General features: G+C 42.2%; 1 protein-coding gene across 1 annotated transcript in view; it reads right to left on the reverse strand.

Moving 5' to 3' along the window:
- Window positions 1-1,532: 1,532 nt before the first annotated feature.
- TMEM123 (transmembrane protein 123) overlaps window positions 1,533-19,247 on the reverse strand; it is a 34,311-nt gene continuing 16,596 nt past the window's right edge. Inside the window, exons 3-5 of the mRNA XM_026675611.2 lie at window positions 10,313-10,552; window positions 8,025-8,169; window positions 1,533-2,511 (exon numbers count right to left, since the gene is read on the reverse strand). Coding sequence (XP_026531396.1) covers window positions 2,487-2,511; window positions 8,025-8,169; window positions 10,313-10,552 — 410 coding nt within the window. The 3' untranslated portion in view covers window positions 1,533-2,486. The remainder of the gene's footprint in view (window positions 2,512-8,024; window positions 8,170-10,312; window positions 10,553-19,247) is intronic.

The raw sequence follows: 19,247 nt of genomic DNA on the forward strand, positions 1-19,247 counted from the left end.
GACATGACACAATGTATGGGTTTGATGTGTTTCTTACTTTAATTAACTTGCCCCCCACCTCAAAACCGAGAAATTCTGTCCCTCCATTGTAGCTTCAACCCATATGGATTTAAAATGTGCACAGCAGAGAATGTTCTCCTAACATCTCACCATCATTTTTTGCATTGCAAATGTTGTCAGCTTGGAAACGGTTCCCTCATTCTGTCTTACACAAGAACTGTTCCAGCCTCTTCAGCACAGAAATCTCTCACAAATTGTCACCATGCACATAACCCATCCCCGAATAAAGTTGCTTTTTTCGTAGGATCTTTATTCAGAATGGAGTACAAGTGATCCACAACTTGCAACCACAACTGATCCCTAAACTTACGTTATTGAGACATTTCTTGAGTTTTGTCCCATTTTGCGACCTTTCTTGCCTCAGTTGTTAAGTGAATCACTGCAGTTGATAACTCTCAGCTGCCTCTAGTCTCTTGGTCTCCCATCTGGAAAAAGCAGCCAGGACTTAGTTTGGAGTAATCTTTGCTTTATTCCAGCAAGCAAACTAATGCAACAGCGAGTAAGGATATTTCCAAATAAAGCCAGTGCTGAGCCACTGCCACTCAGCGCTTTAAATACCCTCGTTCTGCCCCTCCCACTCATCCAAGCTGCCTAACATCTGGTCCTTCGTTATACTAACATCTGCCTATCTGCAGCTCCCTTCGCCCATGTGCTTACAATCCTTATTATCCCGTGATTGTGCCCAGATTACCCACCACCATGGCCATTCTTCTCCGAACATCAGCCACTGCTTGTCTCTCCTTCAGTCCTGGATTCAGTAACTGCCACCCATTCCCAACCTGCTGCCATTTCCCTGTCGCCTCCTGATGACATCATCCTCGTCTCTCCATAGGGGCGGCGACGAGGTAAATAGCAGTTCCTCTCGTTGTTGGGCTCCGGCGCATGTTGCAGCATGTCCGGAGCCCGACAATAACTTAGTAACCTGGTTGTTAAGTGAATCTGGTTTCCCCATTGATTTTGCTTGTCAGAAGGTCGCAAAAAAGGATCACATGACCTCAGGACACTGCAAGCGTCATAAATGAGTCAGTTGCCAAGCGTTTGAATTCTGATCACATGACCATGGGGATGCTGCAAAGGACATGACTGAAAAACGGTCATGAGCAGGGGTGGGATTCAAATTTTGTAACAACCGGTTCTGTGGGCATGGCTAGGTGGGTGTGGCCATGTGACTAGGTGGGTGTGGCTCCCCTTTTTCTGGCACCAGCCCCCCTCCCTTTTTTTGCCTTCCTGGGCCTCAGAATGTTGCATTCCTTGACAGAAGCCATTGAGAGCTTCTTTGAGAATCAAATCAACCAGATGGGGAATTGCGCATAGCACATTTATGCTTTAAGTGCCCAAGGCCTGATCGATGTCAAATTTGTTTCATTTCAGAAATACACTCTAGATGTTGGACAGCATGGAATAATTAGTTTATCACTGATGCTTGCTACATAGCACACACAATTGCCTAAGTTATTAAATAATGACCGGTGTAAATGTTCTGGATGTTTATTCCTTAATCAGTTTCTCTATGAAAGTGTAAACACAAGACAATGAGTAATTACACAATTATCTGCATTTAACAGATAAATCACACAGCCTCATATGATCTAACTCATATGACCTGGTAAATTTTTGACATGGGGACCTCAAATAAACAGATCTCACTAGATCAAGGGGTGTTAAACTTGCATTGTCATGGTGGCATCACATGACTTCCCCCCTTCACTAAACTGGGCGTGGGTGTGGCCAATGCGTGACAGTTTGATAGCCCTGCACTAGATGAACCTCAAATGAATGATTTCAGAATGCCTTCAAATTGGAAGAAATTGGCCTTCCTTTCCAAGAAAAAATCTGAAGACACCAATTTTATATGAATCTTCTTCAGGACAGTCCTATTCATCTATCATGTTTTCAAATGTTTATCACGTTTTAAAAAACAACATAACAAAAGCCCTCCACCTCAAAAGCGTCAAATTAGTTTTTGCCCTCCTATCTGTTGTATTTCTTTTTTTGGAACCACAAAGTAAAAAAAAAAATCTTTGCCCAGCAATGTCTGATTTGTTTTCCTGAATGAAAAAAAAACTGGAGAGTAAAACAAAAAGGTTCAGGATCCAACACTTGAAGTCGTATTCTGTTGTGAACTTATCATCTCCAATCTTCTGTAGAAAAGAGGTAAGAAGCAACAATGCTTACTTTAAAGGTTTTTAAAAGAGAGTGATTAAAACCAGATATAATTTCAATTCCTTGAAATGCTTTATTGAAGATACTCTGAATATGCAAAGCCCTTATGGAGTTCTCCAGATTTGCAGATCATTGTATGATCATTGTCAAAAGAGACAAAACAGTCAATATCAGATCAGATAATATTTTCCCAGAGAGAAAGTGTTCCTAAAAGCAGGAGTAACAGGCGTGGATGTTTGTCTTCTGTCTTTTTGGCGCAGACTTTAAATAATGGCATCATGTTCATCACTGGAGGACAAAGAAAAGAAAAGGAACTATGTTATACACTTCACTGGGAGCTACAGAATTGTTAAATGAGATTAACAAACAGGCAAAGCTTTCTGGACCATCTTTTGAGCTGTGGAAAAAAAACAAACTTTAGACCTTCACAAACAAGCCGGGTTCTACAATCAAAACATGTAATTCCTCATAACAAATCTGTTGGTGAGGATTTAATTCTTTGGTGTCCCCCAACACATGATCAATGGGACGAAATATTAGACTGTGCAAACCACTGTATTTGACGGTGCTTGTTACTAAATTTGAGCACAAAAATGTCAGTGAAATACAACGAGGAATGAACTTGGTGATGTGAAAGAACACACACAGGTCTCATTTAGCAACTACATTGCTTAACAACTTCACAGTTATATTTGCTTATTTATGTCCCACCTTTATTATTTTTATTCTAGGCAGCGAACATATCCAACACACCTTCCTCCTCCTCTTTTCCCCACAGCAACCACCTGTGAGTGGGCCGGGCTGAGAGAGAATGACTAGCCCAAAATCATGGCTATCCCAAAAATCATGGTTTCCATGGCTAGGACTGGACTTGCACTCCAATCTCCTGCTTTCTAGCCTGGTGTTTTAATCACTAGAGCAGGGGTGTGAAACTCACGGCTGGTGGGCCGGATGTGTCACGTGCTGGCCATGCCCACCCCCTTTTAGGGAAGGGGGAAATAGTCCTGATACGTCATGTGATGACATGATGATGTGAGTTTGACACACCTGCACTGGAGCAAACTGATGATGAAAGGTGATGAAAAAATAACTCTGCAATCAATCCTCGCATTTATGAGTTTCATAGTCCTTTCAAGCAAAGAAAAGCTGAAGGAAGTTCCTAAGCAGTCATGATTTTACTTAGTGACTGCCTCACTCAACAACCAAGATGCCAATCCTAATTGTGCTCGGTAAATGAGGAGTACCTGTAATATATGCTCTCTAATATGAGCCATGGTGGTGCAGTGGTTAGAGTGCAGTACTACAGGCTATTTCTGTTGCCTGCCGGCTGCCTGCAATTTGGCCGTTCAAATCTCACCAGGCTCAAGGTTGACTCAGCCTTCCATCCTTCCGAGGAGGGTAAAATGAGGAGCCAGATTGTTGGGAGCAATATGCTGATTCTGTAAACAGCTTAGAGTGGGCTGTAAAGCACTGTGAAGCGGTATATAAGTCTTAGTTGCTATTGCTATTATGCATGTATCCTTTGCCCATTAATTCCAATGGGATGCAATTAAATATACAAGTAGAAGTTGAGGTGGGGGAAATTATTTCAATAGTAAAAACAATGAAGGTGGAGATGGGTATCTGGGCAAGGAACAAGCACCTTGTGGTTTCTTTACTAATACAGCTTACTATAACTGCAAAGAGAATATGTTGAAGTTAAAAATAATTGAACTGTAAAGTTGTCCTGCATTTGGCAGTACATTCTTCCCATGAATAGGAATCTTCAACTATGTCAGATGATGTGTGGGAATGGCCTTGGAAAACAGGAAGAAGAGCCACAGAGTGGACAACTGCTATGTAAAGGTTATCTCAACCTATAGAAGGGAAGTCCGTCCATATGTGTGTGTGTGTGTGTGTGTGTGTGTGTGTGTGTGTGATAAGCAGAGCAAATGGCTGAGCAAATACAAACATACTTTTCAACTAGACAGCTATTTGAAGTTACAACTGTCAAAACATCTTAGGGAGATATTTATGCGAGCGAGATTCGAACAGCTCGACACAATGGTCAGATATAGGAGATTCCATTCTATACAGTGGAACTTAGGGTCACGACCGTAATCCGTTCAAGGAAACAAGACTGACTGCGTATGTGCAGACAAAAAAATAATAATGGCACAGTAGGGGAAATCACCGTAGCTGTATTTGATCAGGACCCGAGGATCTGTTCGTGACCAGAAGCAACAATTTTCCAAAATTTTTGGTCGTCACCCGATTTGTTTGTGAACCCGAGGTTCCAATGGACGCCTCTGCATTTGCGGAGCGACAGAGGTAGAAGGCCTGGCTCACATCCTATTTGATTGTTGACTGTATAAAAGGGTGAGAGACAGGTTCCTTGGTCTATATACCAAACGAATGACCCATTGGGATCCCCATCTCAAAACAACTTACCTTATGTGCAGCCAGAATCTGGAAATAACATTTAACACAGCACAGTACTTAAGCAAAATGGTTCGGCTGAGATCAGCATATATGGAACTGATTGGGGTAGATTGTAGGGGTGATCCTAAAATATAATTTGATCATATTTTATTTATCTATATATTATATTATTGTATTTTATTCCAATTGCATTTTAAATTGTATTTTATTCCAATTCCATTTTATATCGTATTTTATTCCAATTCCATTTTAAATTATTTTTATTAGATTTTACTAATAATTTGGGTCTGGAACTCTGCAGTTTGATATGACCCCAGGGCTAATCAATAAAGTAAAGTGAAGTGATAAGCATTTCAGAAGTGAGACAGACACCCTAGCTTTCTGGAGATTAAAAGGAAAAGAGGTGAGAGTTACTTTCAGTCTTACGAGATTTTGTTAATGGAACCTTACAATAAAGATTTTGCTTGGGCTTCCTGTCTGGACAATCACCAAGAGCCAGCACTATCTGGGAACCACAACCACCACAAAGCAAAAATAGTATCTGATCTTACTGGAAAGAAAGAAAATACCTCCTTTTTTTACTGGATGATTAAAAATAAACCAAAGGAGCTTGGTGAGCAAAATTCTGGAATTAGAGTTGGGTGGCAAGGCAAGCATAAGATGAAAGAGTGCAGCTTCCTTCAAACAAAGAAAAAGTTATTCTATCTTAGGATCAGCTATGTGCTCCACTGTATGGCCCCATACTTTTGTGAACAACAGCTGGAGGCAAGAGAGTTTGCTTTCTGCCGTAACAGAAAAAGGTAGGGTCCAACCAGGGGCTGAAATGGTTCAACAGGCAGGATGTTGCAGAGCTCCCGGCCTCTGCCCATGTTGAGCCAACGAAAGGAAGTAATCACCAAGTAAACAAAAGAACTCTCATTGTTAGAAAGGGTTACAAAGGGTTTAGTACTATGACATTTCCTCTTGGGCAAGAGATGCTAGTCTCGCCTTACAGAGGAATAAAAACTTAAAAGAGCTAAGATGAAAGGAACCAGACAAATTACTAACACCCCGTTCTTAAATATTGCTATTTCATTAGGATGATGAGCCCAATCTTAGAGTTCACTGAGTCTATTTGATCGCCACAATGTAAAAAAGATGTTGAGACTCTAGAAAGAGTGCAGAGAAGAGCAACAAAGATGATCAGAGGACTGGAGGTTAAAACTTATAAAGAATAGTTGCTGGAATTGAGTATGTCTAGTTTGATGAAAAGAAAGATAAGGGAGTGACATGATAGCAGAGTTCCAATATCTCAGGGGCTGCCACAAAGTAGAGGGAGTCAATCTATTCTCCAAAGCACCTGAGGGCAGGACAAGAAGCAATGGGTGGAAACTAATCAAGGAGAGAAGCAACCTTAAACTTAAGGAGAAATTTCCTGAGTGCTTGAAATAATTAATCAATAGAACGACTTGATTCCAGAAATTGTGAATGCTCCAACACTAGAAGTTTTTAAGAAGAAATTGGTTAACTATTTGTCTGAAATGGTATAGGGTTTCCTGTCTAAGCAGGGGGTTGGACTAGAAGACCCCCAAGGTACCAACTTTGTTATCCTATCCTATCCTATCCTAATTATTATTAGAGGGGAAATCAAGATTCCATGCAGTTAGCAGCAGGGTGTAATATTGTGCCTGAGTTTGCATTAAAATGTTGGAGAAGTATACCTGGATGAGAAAGGCAGAATATACATTAATGTTTTGGTAACCACCTGACCTGCAAAAAAGAGTAGAAGAACTCCTTCTATCAGGTGAGACCATTGATCAATTTAGTTTAAGATTTGGCTCAGTCTTCAGCATTATTTATCTGCCGACTTCAAGCAATTCAATGAGTTTTATGGTTGAATGATGCTGACAGCCTGTATTTGAGAAGGGTTCTGGCTTCTTGGTCTGCTCTATCTTGTTGGGCTAACATAGGGGTCCTCAAACTTGGCAACTTTAAGACTTGTGGACTTCAACTCCCAGAATAGCTGGCTGGAGAATTCTGGGAGTTGAAGCCCACAAGTCTTAAAGTTGCCAAGTTTGGAGTCCTCTGGGTTAACATGTCTGGACTTATAGCTTCCATCATCCTACCATTGGTTTCATTATTGTATTAGAAAAACATGGATGTCAGCCCTGCCAACTCTGTATTGTGTCATATTCTCTAGTGTTCAAGCAGATTACATTCTTCCTCAAAGCTTGTCCAGTATTACTGTGTTTCTCACAAAATAAGGCCAGGCCTTATTTTTTTTTGAGCCCCTAAAAAACGGCTAGGACGTCTTTTTGGGGGTGAATTAATTTCTCCCCCCCCCACGCAGTCTCCAACAACAGCGTCTGAGTCGCTCCCTGTCACCGTAACAACAGGAAAAAAAAGATTTTGAGGTATCTGGGAGCGCCGTGCGCTGTGTTTTGGTTTAATCCCGAGCGACTGGATGGGCATGAGAAGAGCCGAGCGAGCATCTCTGCTGCTGCTACCCTTGGTGCTCCAGCCTCGGGCTCTGCAAGTTTACAATAGTCCCAGTGCGCAGCCCGTTCCTGCATTCCAAGCGCCCAGGCCGAGCTGCATCTGTCCCTCTCTCACCAGCGACATCTGCAATAAGAGCGGCAGCAGCGGCAGGAACCGTGGAAGCATTTTAGCCGCTTCTCAGGTGAGGGAGCCGCCTCCGTAACTTCCACGATTCCCGCTGCTGCTGCCGCTGTTATTGGAGATGGCGCTGGTGAGAGAGGGACAGCTGCAGCTCAGCTGGGTGCTTGGAATGCAGGAATGGGCTGTGCACCGGGAGTTTTGCAAACTTGCAGAGCCCGAGGCTGGAGCACCAAGGGTAGCAGCAGCAGAGACACTCGCTCGGCTCTTCTCACGCCCACCCAGTCACTCAGGATTAAACCAAAAAGCAGCGCGTGGCGCTCCCAGGAACCTCAAAAGGTTTCTTTTTCCTGTTGTTACGGGGACGAGGGGAAAGCGGGAGCGACTCAGATGCTGTTGTTGGAGACGGTGCTGGCGAGAGAGGCGCCAGCACCGGTGGGAACCGTGGAAGCTACGGAGGCCTGAGAAGCGGCTGAAACGCTGCTGGACATCCACGCCGACGCCGTCCGCCTGCTCACCCGGATAAGGGAGGGGTAAGGGAGCCCTCCGGGCTCCACCATGGTGTTAGGAGCGGCTGATGGTGAGGCGTAGCTGCCCGCGGGGCACTCCTAATGGCAAGATCCCTCCCGATTTTGCATGTTTTAAACTAGGCCTAAATTTGGGGGGAGGGGCTTAATTTCATTTTATGCCTAGAAAACATGCTGGGTCTTCCTATGGGGGGGGGCGTATTGTTGGAGAAACAAGGTATACCTAGAGAAAGATCAAAAGTACTCAATCCAACGTACATAGTTCGATACTGAACACCTCTTTTTGTGTGGTAGAATCTGCATCCAATATAGCCAAAGGCGAGAAGTCCCAGAGTCAACACAATGCCACCAATGAAGCTGCCAGCGCTGAACCCCGATGGGTTGCCTTGAATTGCTGAGGCTTCTGTAATGGTTTTTTAAAAAAAAGAACATGACAAAAATGTTCATACACTTTGGCTGAAGTATTAATTTTTCATTTTTTTTCTAAGTGTGTATATTGGATAGCTCTTGCTTGCCAGTTCTAGTTTTTTTCATTCTCATCATGTTTTACCATATTTCTTTTTAAGGACATGTAGCTGACATTGGCTGATCTTGAAAAACTAAGTAGGTTGGCTATGGTTACTACTTACTTGGCCAGGAGTTTACCAGGAAATACATTCTGTAGAAGAGAGTAGGAAGGCTTAAAAAGAAAAGAAAAAAACCCCAACCAACTTCCTGGAAGAAACTACTGACAAATGCTTCTGAAATGTTACCAAGAAAACTGTATCTATGGAAGAACCAGATGAGCTCAAAATAATCTTTATTCTACTTTAGAAGTGGTGACTTATCCTTTAACCACAGGGCTCTCTACACTTGGCAATTTTAAGACTTGTGGACTTGAATTCTGGGAGTTAAAGTCCACCAGTCTTAAAGTTACCAAGTTTGGAGACCACTGCTTTAACAGTCAAATAAAATGAATTCTGTTGGGTTGTAGGAACCTATCTCAAGGGTCTATTCTTTACCATAGCTCAGACCAGGTTGGATTTCTCTTGGCTGACTTTTAGAGCCGGAGTGGACAATTGAGAACCTCTTTTCAGTACCCCTAGAGTACCTTCACCCCACTGCTAAAGACTTGGGAGTCATCATTTCCAATGATTCTAAAATGGGAATAACAACTGTGTGAATGCTCTAGAATATTCAGTAAGAATCGGCCAGCTCCAAAAAAAAAGCAGAAAACAGAAATGCTTGCTTGGTCCTGCCTATGTTGCTCTTTTGTTCATCCCGTCCTGCACACCAGTCGGAAGATATTAAATTAATGTTAACATGTTTTGGAGGATAATTCCTATCATGTCATATGTCAGTGGAATCATTGGGAAATTCTTCCTAATTTGAAGCAAAAATCCTGTCCTTGTAATTGGAGCCAACTGGCTTTAATTATTTGGAGGATATCACGCTACCTCTTAATCTTGTGCTCTCCATTCTACATGGGTTCACCTTAAATGTTCCCACAAAGAAATTTGATCTCCGGGCTTCACTCCATCTATGTTGTTCCCTTCTGGACATATATTGTCAGCTTTCCCACTCCACATGCCTGAATTTTGTATCTTCCAGTGGTTTTGGACTTCAACTGCCTTTAAGCCAGTGGTGGGATGCTGCCGGTTTAACAACCGATTCGATGAGCGTGTGTTTGCCTAAGGTCCTTATGCGCAGTGCTGAAAATGGAGCATTTAAGAGCTCAGCTGCTTACCTTCCAAGTCAGCAACAGTAAGTAGAACAGTGGGTGTGTGTGTGTGGGGGGGAATCAGCTGAGACGCGGAATTGAGATGAGCTACAAATCAGGAAATAAAGGACAGGATAGGGCGGGGCTACCGGTTCAGTGAACCGGTCCAAACCGGCAGCATCCCAACACTGCATTAAGCCATGACAGCATAGTCAAAGGCAAGAGTTAATGGCTGTCATACTCCAAGACATATGAAAAACACCACATTGCTTAACCCTGTTCTATGAACATGTAATCCAACTTGCAGTCAAAAGCTATTAGAAAGGGGCTTCCTTTTTATTAATGGTGTCCTTTGTAGAATCTGCTTTTGGGAGGGACCGGATAGGTTTGTTCCTTTGTGAAGTTCAGGTAACAAACTTTCTTAGTTAGGTAACCTTCTATGTCCTTGCTATATTTCGGAACTGTAATTGTTAAAGAACAGTTTTATTCCTGGGAAGTAGCTGGACTGTCCTCTATTGGATGCTGGCTTAGAATTCTGGGACTTGTCATTCCAATACTTCTGAAGTACATCTGGTTGGAAAAGTTACAGCATTTTGTTTGTTTAAAACATAGTTTCTCTTCAGTTGATGTTAAAGCCGTACGTGAGAAACAAAGCAAATGCTCATGAATGTAATAAATTACCCATAATATTCTGATTTTACAGAGTAATCCAAGAAGAGATGTGCTCACTTCTATAAATTCGGACTAAGTTTTTTAAAAGCAAAGACAATAATGATGAATTGAATGAAGTGAGCTGCAGATGCTATCTAGACAACAATCAAGTAGGAAATGAAATGTGGGTACGTACCTGTGACCAAAGCAGATGATGGCTTAGTTACAGGAACTGCAGTGGTCTTGTGTGTCCCAGATTCAGTTGGTGAATGCTTTGTACTGGCAGGTTGTATAGGTTTATCTGTTTTGGAGGCAATGGTAGATTGTGCAGCAGGGATGGTCTTGTTGGTGATTGCTGGGATCTTAGAAGTCACTTCAGGATGAGCCGTGGTTTTCACTGATTTTTGGGTGGCATTGGTAATGGTCATGGTCTTTGCTGGTTTAGGAAGACATGTAAGCTTTGTAAAATAATACTTGTATTACAGGATAGATTTATTAATATATCAAAAGGTATTGTAACAAAGATGTGTGATTCTTATCTTTTTTGGAACACAGAAACATTATAAGAAACTGCCAGTCCAGCCATTTTGGAGATGTTCTTAGAGTAGGGGTGTCAATCTCAAGGTCCATGGGTTGGATCTGGCCCATGAGGTGCTTTGATTTGATCTGTGGGACCGCCCTGGAAACAGCAAAGGATTGGCCTGCGGTGCCTCTGCCAGCAAAAATGGAGCTTGCGTCCCCCAAACTCCATTTTCGCTGGCAGAGGGCTGCAGGAGGCCATTGCAGTCAAAAACAGGGCCCAGGCGCATCGCATGTAGCCTCCCTGGACTCCGTTTTCGCTGGCAGAGGGCTAGCAAAACAAACTAAAAACAAAACAAAAAAGGAGAAATGTTTCCTCTTTTGCATTTGAGCATCAAGAAGGGACTAGAAAGGAGATAGGGAAAAAGGAAAAACAAAGAAAAAGGAGAAAAGATGGGAAGAGAGCAAGGAAGGAAAAATAAGAAAAGAGGGGAAAGAAGAAGAAAAGGAGAATGAAGAGGGAAGGAAAAAGAAGAAGGAAGGAAGGTTATAATGAGAGTGAGTGAGGGTCTGAGGGAAGTTCTGCCTTAGCACTTGGCCACCACAGGTGATGTCAAGCTGGCCACGCCAACACTGGCCACGCCCCCCAAGGTCAAACACAACCCTGATGTGGCCCTCAATGAAATCGAGTTTGACATCCCTGTCCTAGAGTTTTCCAGAAGTAAAAATGTTGGAACAGGGAATGCAGAGGTGGTATTCAGCAGGTTCTGACCAGTTCTGGAGAACCGGTAGTAGAAATTTTGAGTTCAGAGAACTGGCAAATACCACCTCTGACTGGCCCCACCCCCATCTATTCTCTGCCCCCCGAGTCCCAGCTGATTGGCTGGGTCTTCTTTTGTTGCCCTACACAGGAGAACGGAGCTGAAAAGCAGGTTAGTGTAGTGGGGAGGGAATGGGGATTTTGCAGTAACCTTCCCCCAGGAGTGGGGAGGGAATGGAGATTTTACAATATCCTTCCCCTGCCACGCCCATCAAGCCATGCGCACAAAACCAGTAGTAAAACATTTTGAATCCCACCACTGAGGGAATGGTATACACTATTCTGGAGAAGTAATGGCCACTGCTCAAATGGCCAGATCTTTAAGATTCCAAAGAAATACAGAATGTTCTTTCATTATGATTAGAATAATAGGTTTTGAACTTCTCTAAGCCAGAAAATGAGAGGTAATTTGGTGCAGTGGGTTGAGACACCAGGCTAAAAACCAGGGGACTGGGAGTTCTAGTCGCACCTTGGGCACAACAGCAGCTGGATGACCTTGAGCCAATCTATTTTCTCTCAGCCTAACAAAGAGGCAATGGCAAAAGCACTTCTGAAAAACCTTGCCAACAAAACCACATGGACTTGTCCAGGCAGTTTCTTAATTGGACATGTCTGAACAGAAGGGGGAAAAACTCCATAACATTCAACTTTAATTAAATAGCAACAGTACTAATAAGGATAATGTAGCTTAAATACACCTTACCTTACCCAACAACAAATTACTTTGCTACGAAGATGAGATGCTACTCATTCCTTGATGTGGCTGGTTTATTCTATGCTTTTACTTCCCTAGCAATCAATAGCCAAATTCTTTCTGATACAAATCATCAGACCAGTTCGTAGCCTAGTCATGAGAAAATACCCTTTCTTCCAGAACTTGTGAAACTACATTCCATTATTTCTTTTCATCTTGACAAACCAAGCATGCTATGGAGATGAAAGATACACAAGTTCCTTCCTATTCAATTTTTACTGCAGTTACATTTTCACCATTGAGGGGACTGATAGCATTCACCAGGGCATGACACACCAAAAAATACACAATTCCTCAACCATATACGGTATTTTGGAGAACAGAAAGGAAATATGAGCTACTACTACATCCTGAATGGGAAACTGTGTCGTGTATTTCATTTATGAACTGATTTATTGATTGATATTTTTCCTATCCAATTGATTTCTACGCGGATTGATTTATTGATTTTTATATCCTTGTATGATTTGATTGCTTATTGCACCCTACAACTATCATTAAGTGTCATACCTTATGATTCTCGACTCTTGACCACTGTATCTTTTCTTTTATGTATACTGAGAGTATTTACACCAAGGCAAATTCCTTGTGTGTCCAATCACACTTGGCCAATAAAGGATTCTATTCTATTCTATTCCATTCCATTCCATTTTCTATTCTATTCTATTCTATTCTATTCTATTCTATTCTATTCTATTCTATTCTATTCTATTCTATTATCTATTATATTGGGAAATTCCTGGAATTTGGAATTTTTAAATCTCTTTAGGATAGCCTTTGACTTATGACAATTGAGCCCAAAATTTGCAATTAAGTGCATTTTGATTCATTTTATGATCTTTCTTGCCACAGTTGTTAATTGAATCACTGAAGATGTTAAATTAGTAACATGCAAAAAGTGATCGCATGACCATGGGACACTGCAATCATCGTAAATATGAATCAGTTGCCAAAGATCCTAATTTTGATCATGTGATTATGGGGATGTTGCAATGGTCGTAAATGTGAAAAATGGTCATGTCACATTTTTCAGTACCGTTGTAACTTTGAATGGTCACTAAATAAATGGTTGTAAATTGAGGACTGCCTGTAATCCATTTTTTCTTTCTGCTTCCATGATTAATTACCATCAAAGGCTGCATTTAACTTTAAAAAACAACATTTAAACATTATCCACCCCAAATTGACTGCAGAAAATTGCTATATACCAAGTTAAATGCAGTCTACCAGCAATATTAGAGTGGGACAAACCAGATATATATTCTTTTATTGCTATTCCTCATTTAGTGACTCAAATATTTAGGAACTAGTACTCCAGCTATATCCTATGTTCTGGCTTCAAAATGGTCAATGGCTTTGCAGAGTTATGTGTTTCTGGATTTCTGTCATCTGATCTAACAGCAGAGCAACACAATAAATCTATTATTTATTATTAGCTGTGGTGGTGCGGTGGTTAAAATGCAATATTGCAGGCTACTTCTGCTGACTGCCAGTTGTTTGCCAGTTTGATTCTTATCAGCTCAAGGTTGACTCAGCCTTCCATCCTTCTGAGGTCAGTAAAATGAGGACCCAGATTGTTAGGGGTAATATGCTGACTCTGTAATTCTGCTTAGAGAAGGCGGTAAAGCACCGTGAAGCAGTATATATGTCTAAGTGCTATTGCTATTACACTTTAGAAATGTTGAATCCTAAAGACCAAGACAAATAAAGGTTGTACTAGGTTGGATTATCCATTTCATTTATTTTTACTTGAATCAATTATCCAGCCTCCCTACCCCCACTCACTAAGCAATTTTAGGTAGCTAACAACCGTTTTAAAACAACAATAACAAAAAAACAACCTACTAATATCCCAAAAGGAAACGGATGAAATAATAAAACATATGGTAATAAAACAAACTTTGTCAGGGACCAGATCTATGACGCCTCCTCTATAGCACAGTGATGGTATTCTACCGGTTCGGCCCAGTTCGGGTGAACCGGTAGTAAAAAATGCTAGTTTGGCGGAACTGGTAGTAAAAAACCAGCTTTCGGTTCAGCTGAACCGGTATTCCCCCCCCCCCCCAAATGATCAATTGTTCCAACAATCAGCTGTGCTGGGATCCCCCCCTTGCTGTCTTACTGCTTCGCCCAGGAGGCTTCCCTGAGGCCCAGGAGGCAAAAAGGGGCACACAGGGGGATAAGCTGTGGAATATTTGTAACATCTTCTGCAGGAGAGTCTATGAGCCACCTAGAAACCCAATGGAAAAAAAAAAAAAAGAATACAAATATTTATATCCAGTCACCATGATATTGCAGTTCATGTTTTGGTTTATAGCTGCTATAGAACAGAAGGGATAAAACTGTCTGTATCATTTTGGCTTGCAAATCCAGAGGTGTGTTTTCAAAAGGAAGCAGAAGGGCTCTCTGTAGAAAGTCAACACATTGGGAACGAGTGGCCCAACCCAGGCTCGGCTTTTCATCTCTGTCATGTTTAATTATAATCACAAGGTTGGAGATAATGTAGACCAGGGGTGTCAAACTCGATTTCATTGAAGGTTGCATCAGGACTGTGTTTGACCTCGGGGGGCCGGGGTGGGTGTGGCCAGGTCGACATCACTCGTGTCGGGAGCGCCTGTGGTGGTCCGAGTGCTCTGCCAGCAAAAACGGGCCTCCAAGCTTGTTTTCAGCTGCAATGGCCTCCTTCTCCAGGGGAAACGGATCTCAGGAGGGCTGCATGCAATCCTCCCAAGCTCCATTTTTGCTGACAGGGGCAATGTGGGCCGATCCTTTTCTATTTCCAGGACGGCCCTGCGGGCCAGATCTAAGCACTGTGAGCCGCATCTGGCCCCCAGGCCTTGAGTTTGACACCCCTGATATAGACCAAGGGGTACCCAACCTGTGGGCCATGGCCCACTACTGGGCTGTGGCCTATTGGCCACCGGGCCACATGAGTATCTGATCAGTGCATATGTACACACATGCATCGCGGGCGCTCATGACCTCATTTGTGTGAGCACCGGTAGACCCACTTGCACGAGTGTCGCAGCCCCACTAGCACAAGTGTCATTACGGGCGCTCACAGTCCCACTCATGTGAGCTTTGTCGTGGGTGCTCACGGCCCCACTCGCGTGAGTCCTCACAACCTACTCGCGCAAGCAACGGGTGTCCACACTGTGCACATGTACCTGCCCCTCCCACAAAACCATCCCCTCTTTTCTCCCTCCCCCCACTCTGGGGCGCCAACCTGGAAAGTTTGGAGAACTCTGAGATAGATGATTTACAACTCCAAGAAGGGCAAACCCATCACTCTTTTAAGTAACGGCTTCAGTATCAAACTTTCCTTCCCCCCCAAATTTAAATTTAAATTATCATTAAATAAAATCTCTCTCCCCTTCCCCCACCCATTCAAGAGTAGACCCTTTTCAGAATTCTGCAAGCATTTTGCATGTACATCTAGGCATGGCTGACACGGGACAATTCACAAAACAGCTGATCCGTAGCCAGAAATGATAGGAAATAAATGAGAAATTTTCTTCATGCAAATAATTGGTTCTGAGTGTCTTTTCTCCAATACCTTTTATGCATGAAGTATCCAACCACCGTTTTCTTTCATGAGTTATATTTTAATTTGAAATTTGAAAAAAAAAAAAAAAAAGCACCAATGCTTAGGTCGGAATTGTTATTTGCATCAGGGAAAAGAGGGGCGGGTCAAAACATTTCGCTCATTTGCAGAACCACTCTGGGGATTTTGCAGCAGCCTTTATAAAACGGAAGTTGTGGAGAATGGTTTTATCTTTAGCACATTGCAAAGAAATCAGCTATGGTTTCAAAGATTAAACTGAAACTTCCTGAAACGATCCTAAACTCGACTGTTTTTTCTTGTCATGTGAGAGTCAATGTCCCCCTGCCTCAAATATCATGTAAAGACAACATTAATCATGGGCAAAAGGATCAGGACATTTGCTTGGTGAAATACTTACCTCATGACATGATCTTTTTGAGGAGCATGTATGAAATACAGGAACAGATACAATAAATGTGCAGATCACTTTTTGAAATGTTGGTAAACAAGGCATGATGCCACTTGTTTTTCCTTTTATAGCATGTGATTTTTAAAAATAAGCCAATCACCTTATTTTTTTGCCTACTACATTATAGAACTAGCTGAAGTTAACATTTTCATCACTTTTACTATAAATACAAGGTCCTATTTTTGATTAGGGTGACTGAAAGTGATTTGGAGAAGCTAGTAGAGATTCTCCTCTCCTCTCCTCTCCTGCCCTCCCCCATAATACACAGATTCTATCTGAAGTACGGGAGAAACAGAAACTGAAGGGCAATTCTTAGACAGAATGGAAACAGAAACATCTGATGGTTAATGACAGATTAATGGGGTGGGGAGGGAATAGGATTTTGCAGTAACCTTCCCCTGGAGTGGGGAGGGAATGGGGATTTTACAGTATCTTTCCCACAACGCTCACCAAACCACACCATGCCCACCAAGCCATGCCCACAGAACTGGTAGTAATTTTTTTTTTTTAATCCCACCACTGCCCAGGTGGCTTTCATACCTAATGTAGGACTAAAATCATAGTCTCTCTCTATTCTATTCTTAGCCTAGTTTATTTATTTATTTATTTATTTGATTTGCCAATTGTTTACAAGATAATAAGTATAAGTGTATACATAGTTGTGAATACATGAAATGGGTACATATAAGAAAAATAAAAGAATAAGAGAAACAATAGGACAGGGACGGTAGGCACGATGGTGCGCTTATGCACGCCCCCTACAGACCTCTTAGGAAAGGGGTGAGGTCAATAGTAGACAGTCTAAGGTTAAAGTTTTTGGGGTTTGGCGAAGAGACTATAGAGTCGGGTAGAGTATTCCAGACATTGACCACTCTATTGCTGAAGTCGTATTTCCTGCAATCAAGTTAAATCCTTAACTATTAGTTAATAGATTGGATTAATAGATTGGATTAATAGTTAAATCCTTAACTATTAATCCAAGTACACATAACACTCTCTCTCTCTCTCTCATTCTGAATTGGTGTAGGCCAGTGGTGGCTAACCTTTTTGGGCTCCTGTGCCAAAAATTGTGTGCGCGCTTGCATGCTCGCGCTCGCGTGCCAGCACCCAGAAGGCAATGCGCCCCCCCCACGCCCCCTATGCATCCGCACGCAATCCCCACCTCCACCAACCCCCGCTGCCCCCTTATCTGCACTGCGCCTCACAGCTGATTTTCGGCCAGTTTGAGGCTTCAGGAAGGCTTCTGCAAGCTTTTCAGACCGAAAATTAGGCCCATTTTATCACTTCCAGTATTTCTGGAAAAACAGGAAGTGATGAAATGGGCCTAGTTTTCAACCTGAAAAGCCTGCAGAAACCTTCCTGAAGCCTCTGGGAGGCCAAAAAAGACCTCAAACCAGCCAAAAATCAACTGTGAGGCATGTGCATGTGCAGTGAGGTAAGTTTGCCTGCACTCGTGTGCTGGCATAAATTGCTCTATGTGCCACTCGTGGCACGCGTGCCATAGGTTCGCCATCACGGGTGTAGACAAAAGTTAGGAAGCTATAATAAAGTCCTATTTTCTTCATCCGAGCCCAATATTTATTTGCTAAACAACACAGTTGTTCAATGAGGTTTGTTCCATTTTACAACATTTTTGCCACAGTTGCTAAGTGCGTCATTGCGGTTGTTAGTAACTCAGTTGTTAAGTGAATCTGGCTCTCCCCATTGACTTCGCTTGTCAGAAGGCCACAAAAAAAAAAAAAAAAAAAAACCCATGACCCCAGGACACTGCAACTGTCATAAATTTGGACCGGTTGCCAAGCATCCGAATTTTGATCATACGACCATGGAGTTGCTGCAACGGTCATAAGTGTGAAAAACGGTGATAAGTCACTTTTTTTCACTTCCGTTATAGCTTTGAACGGCATCTTCCCTGTAGATGCCGTTCAAAGCTATAACGGAAGTGAAAAAAAGTGACTTATCACCGTTTTTCACACTTATGATCGTTGCAGCATCTCCATGGTGCTATGCTTGCTATGCTGCCCTTAAAAAAGTTTGTGCGCCATCATGGCTCTTATAAATACTTATTTGGAGGAACATGATTGTTACTTGACGGATAGGTCTAATTACGCCTGCAGAAAACAAGAACAATTTCTCTCAAATGCCGCCATTTTGCTCCAGGAAATAAAAGCCAGAAAAGAACAGAAAGTGCCTCTATTAAGTCACAGGTCCAGGCTTTTGTCTCTTTCTCTGATAGCTTGTAAGCAAACCTCCATCCAAGGCAGGTAACCACAGCAACCTGTACCTCCAGTTCTGTACCTCGCGTACAGATCCTAGCAAGTATACAATACTCAAGCATGATTACAGCGTCACTGGTATCATTAGGACTTTGTAACTTCTTACCTTAAAGGTGTAGCACTACCCAGAACAGAGGTTCTCAAACCTTGATGACTTTAAGACATGTGGACTTCAACTCCCAGCTTCCCCCACTGCTTGAGGCAATTCTGAAAGTTGAAGCCTACCCATCTTAAAAGTTTCTGAGATCAAGAAATGTGCTTCTAGTAATTCGTACTCAACTCCCATTATTCTTTTCCAGGAATTATTCTCCACTCTGAAAGAACAGTATTCAGTCACAGGATTCCCTTTCTCTTAGCTCTTGAAAGCCAGTGCAATAAATCCCCTTGGTTGACAGGGATTTGCCCATATATCTAAGATAAAAACCACAGATTTTGATCTCAATCTTTCAATTGAAAAAAAAACAAAGACAAGAGAGAACATAACATTCTGTTACATGATCTGTCCTAAAGAAGAAGAAAAAAAAATGAAATTGCCCTGAAATGGTGGCGGCTCTAACACAAGGGTTTCCAAACTTGGCAACTTCAAGACTTGTGGACTTCAATTCCCTCAGCCAGCCATGCTGGCTAGGGAATTCTGGGAATTGAAGTCCACAAGTCGTAAAGTTGCCAAGTTTGGAGACCCCTACTCTAGCATCTCTTTTCCAGGAGTGATTATTCATAACATATTTTATTTGGAAAAAGAAAAAAAT

Source organism: Notechis scutatus, chromosome 5 (genome assembly GCF_049901735.1).
Source record: "Notechis scutatus isolate UNSWTSFEM ecotype Mainland chromosome 5, rNotScu1.2, whole genome shotgun sequence".
Taxonomy (NCBI): Eukaryota; Metazoa; Chordata; class Lepidosauria; order Squamata; family Elapidae; genus Notechis; species Notechis scutatus.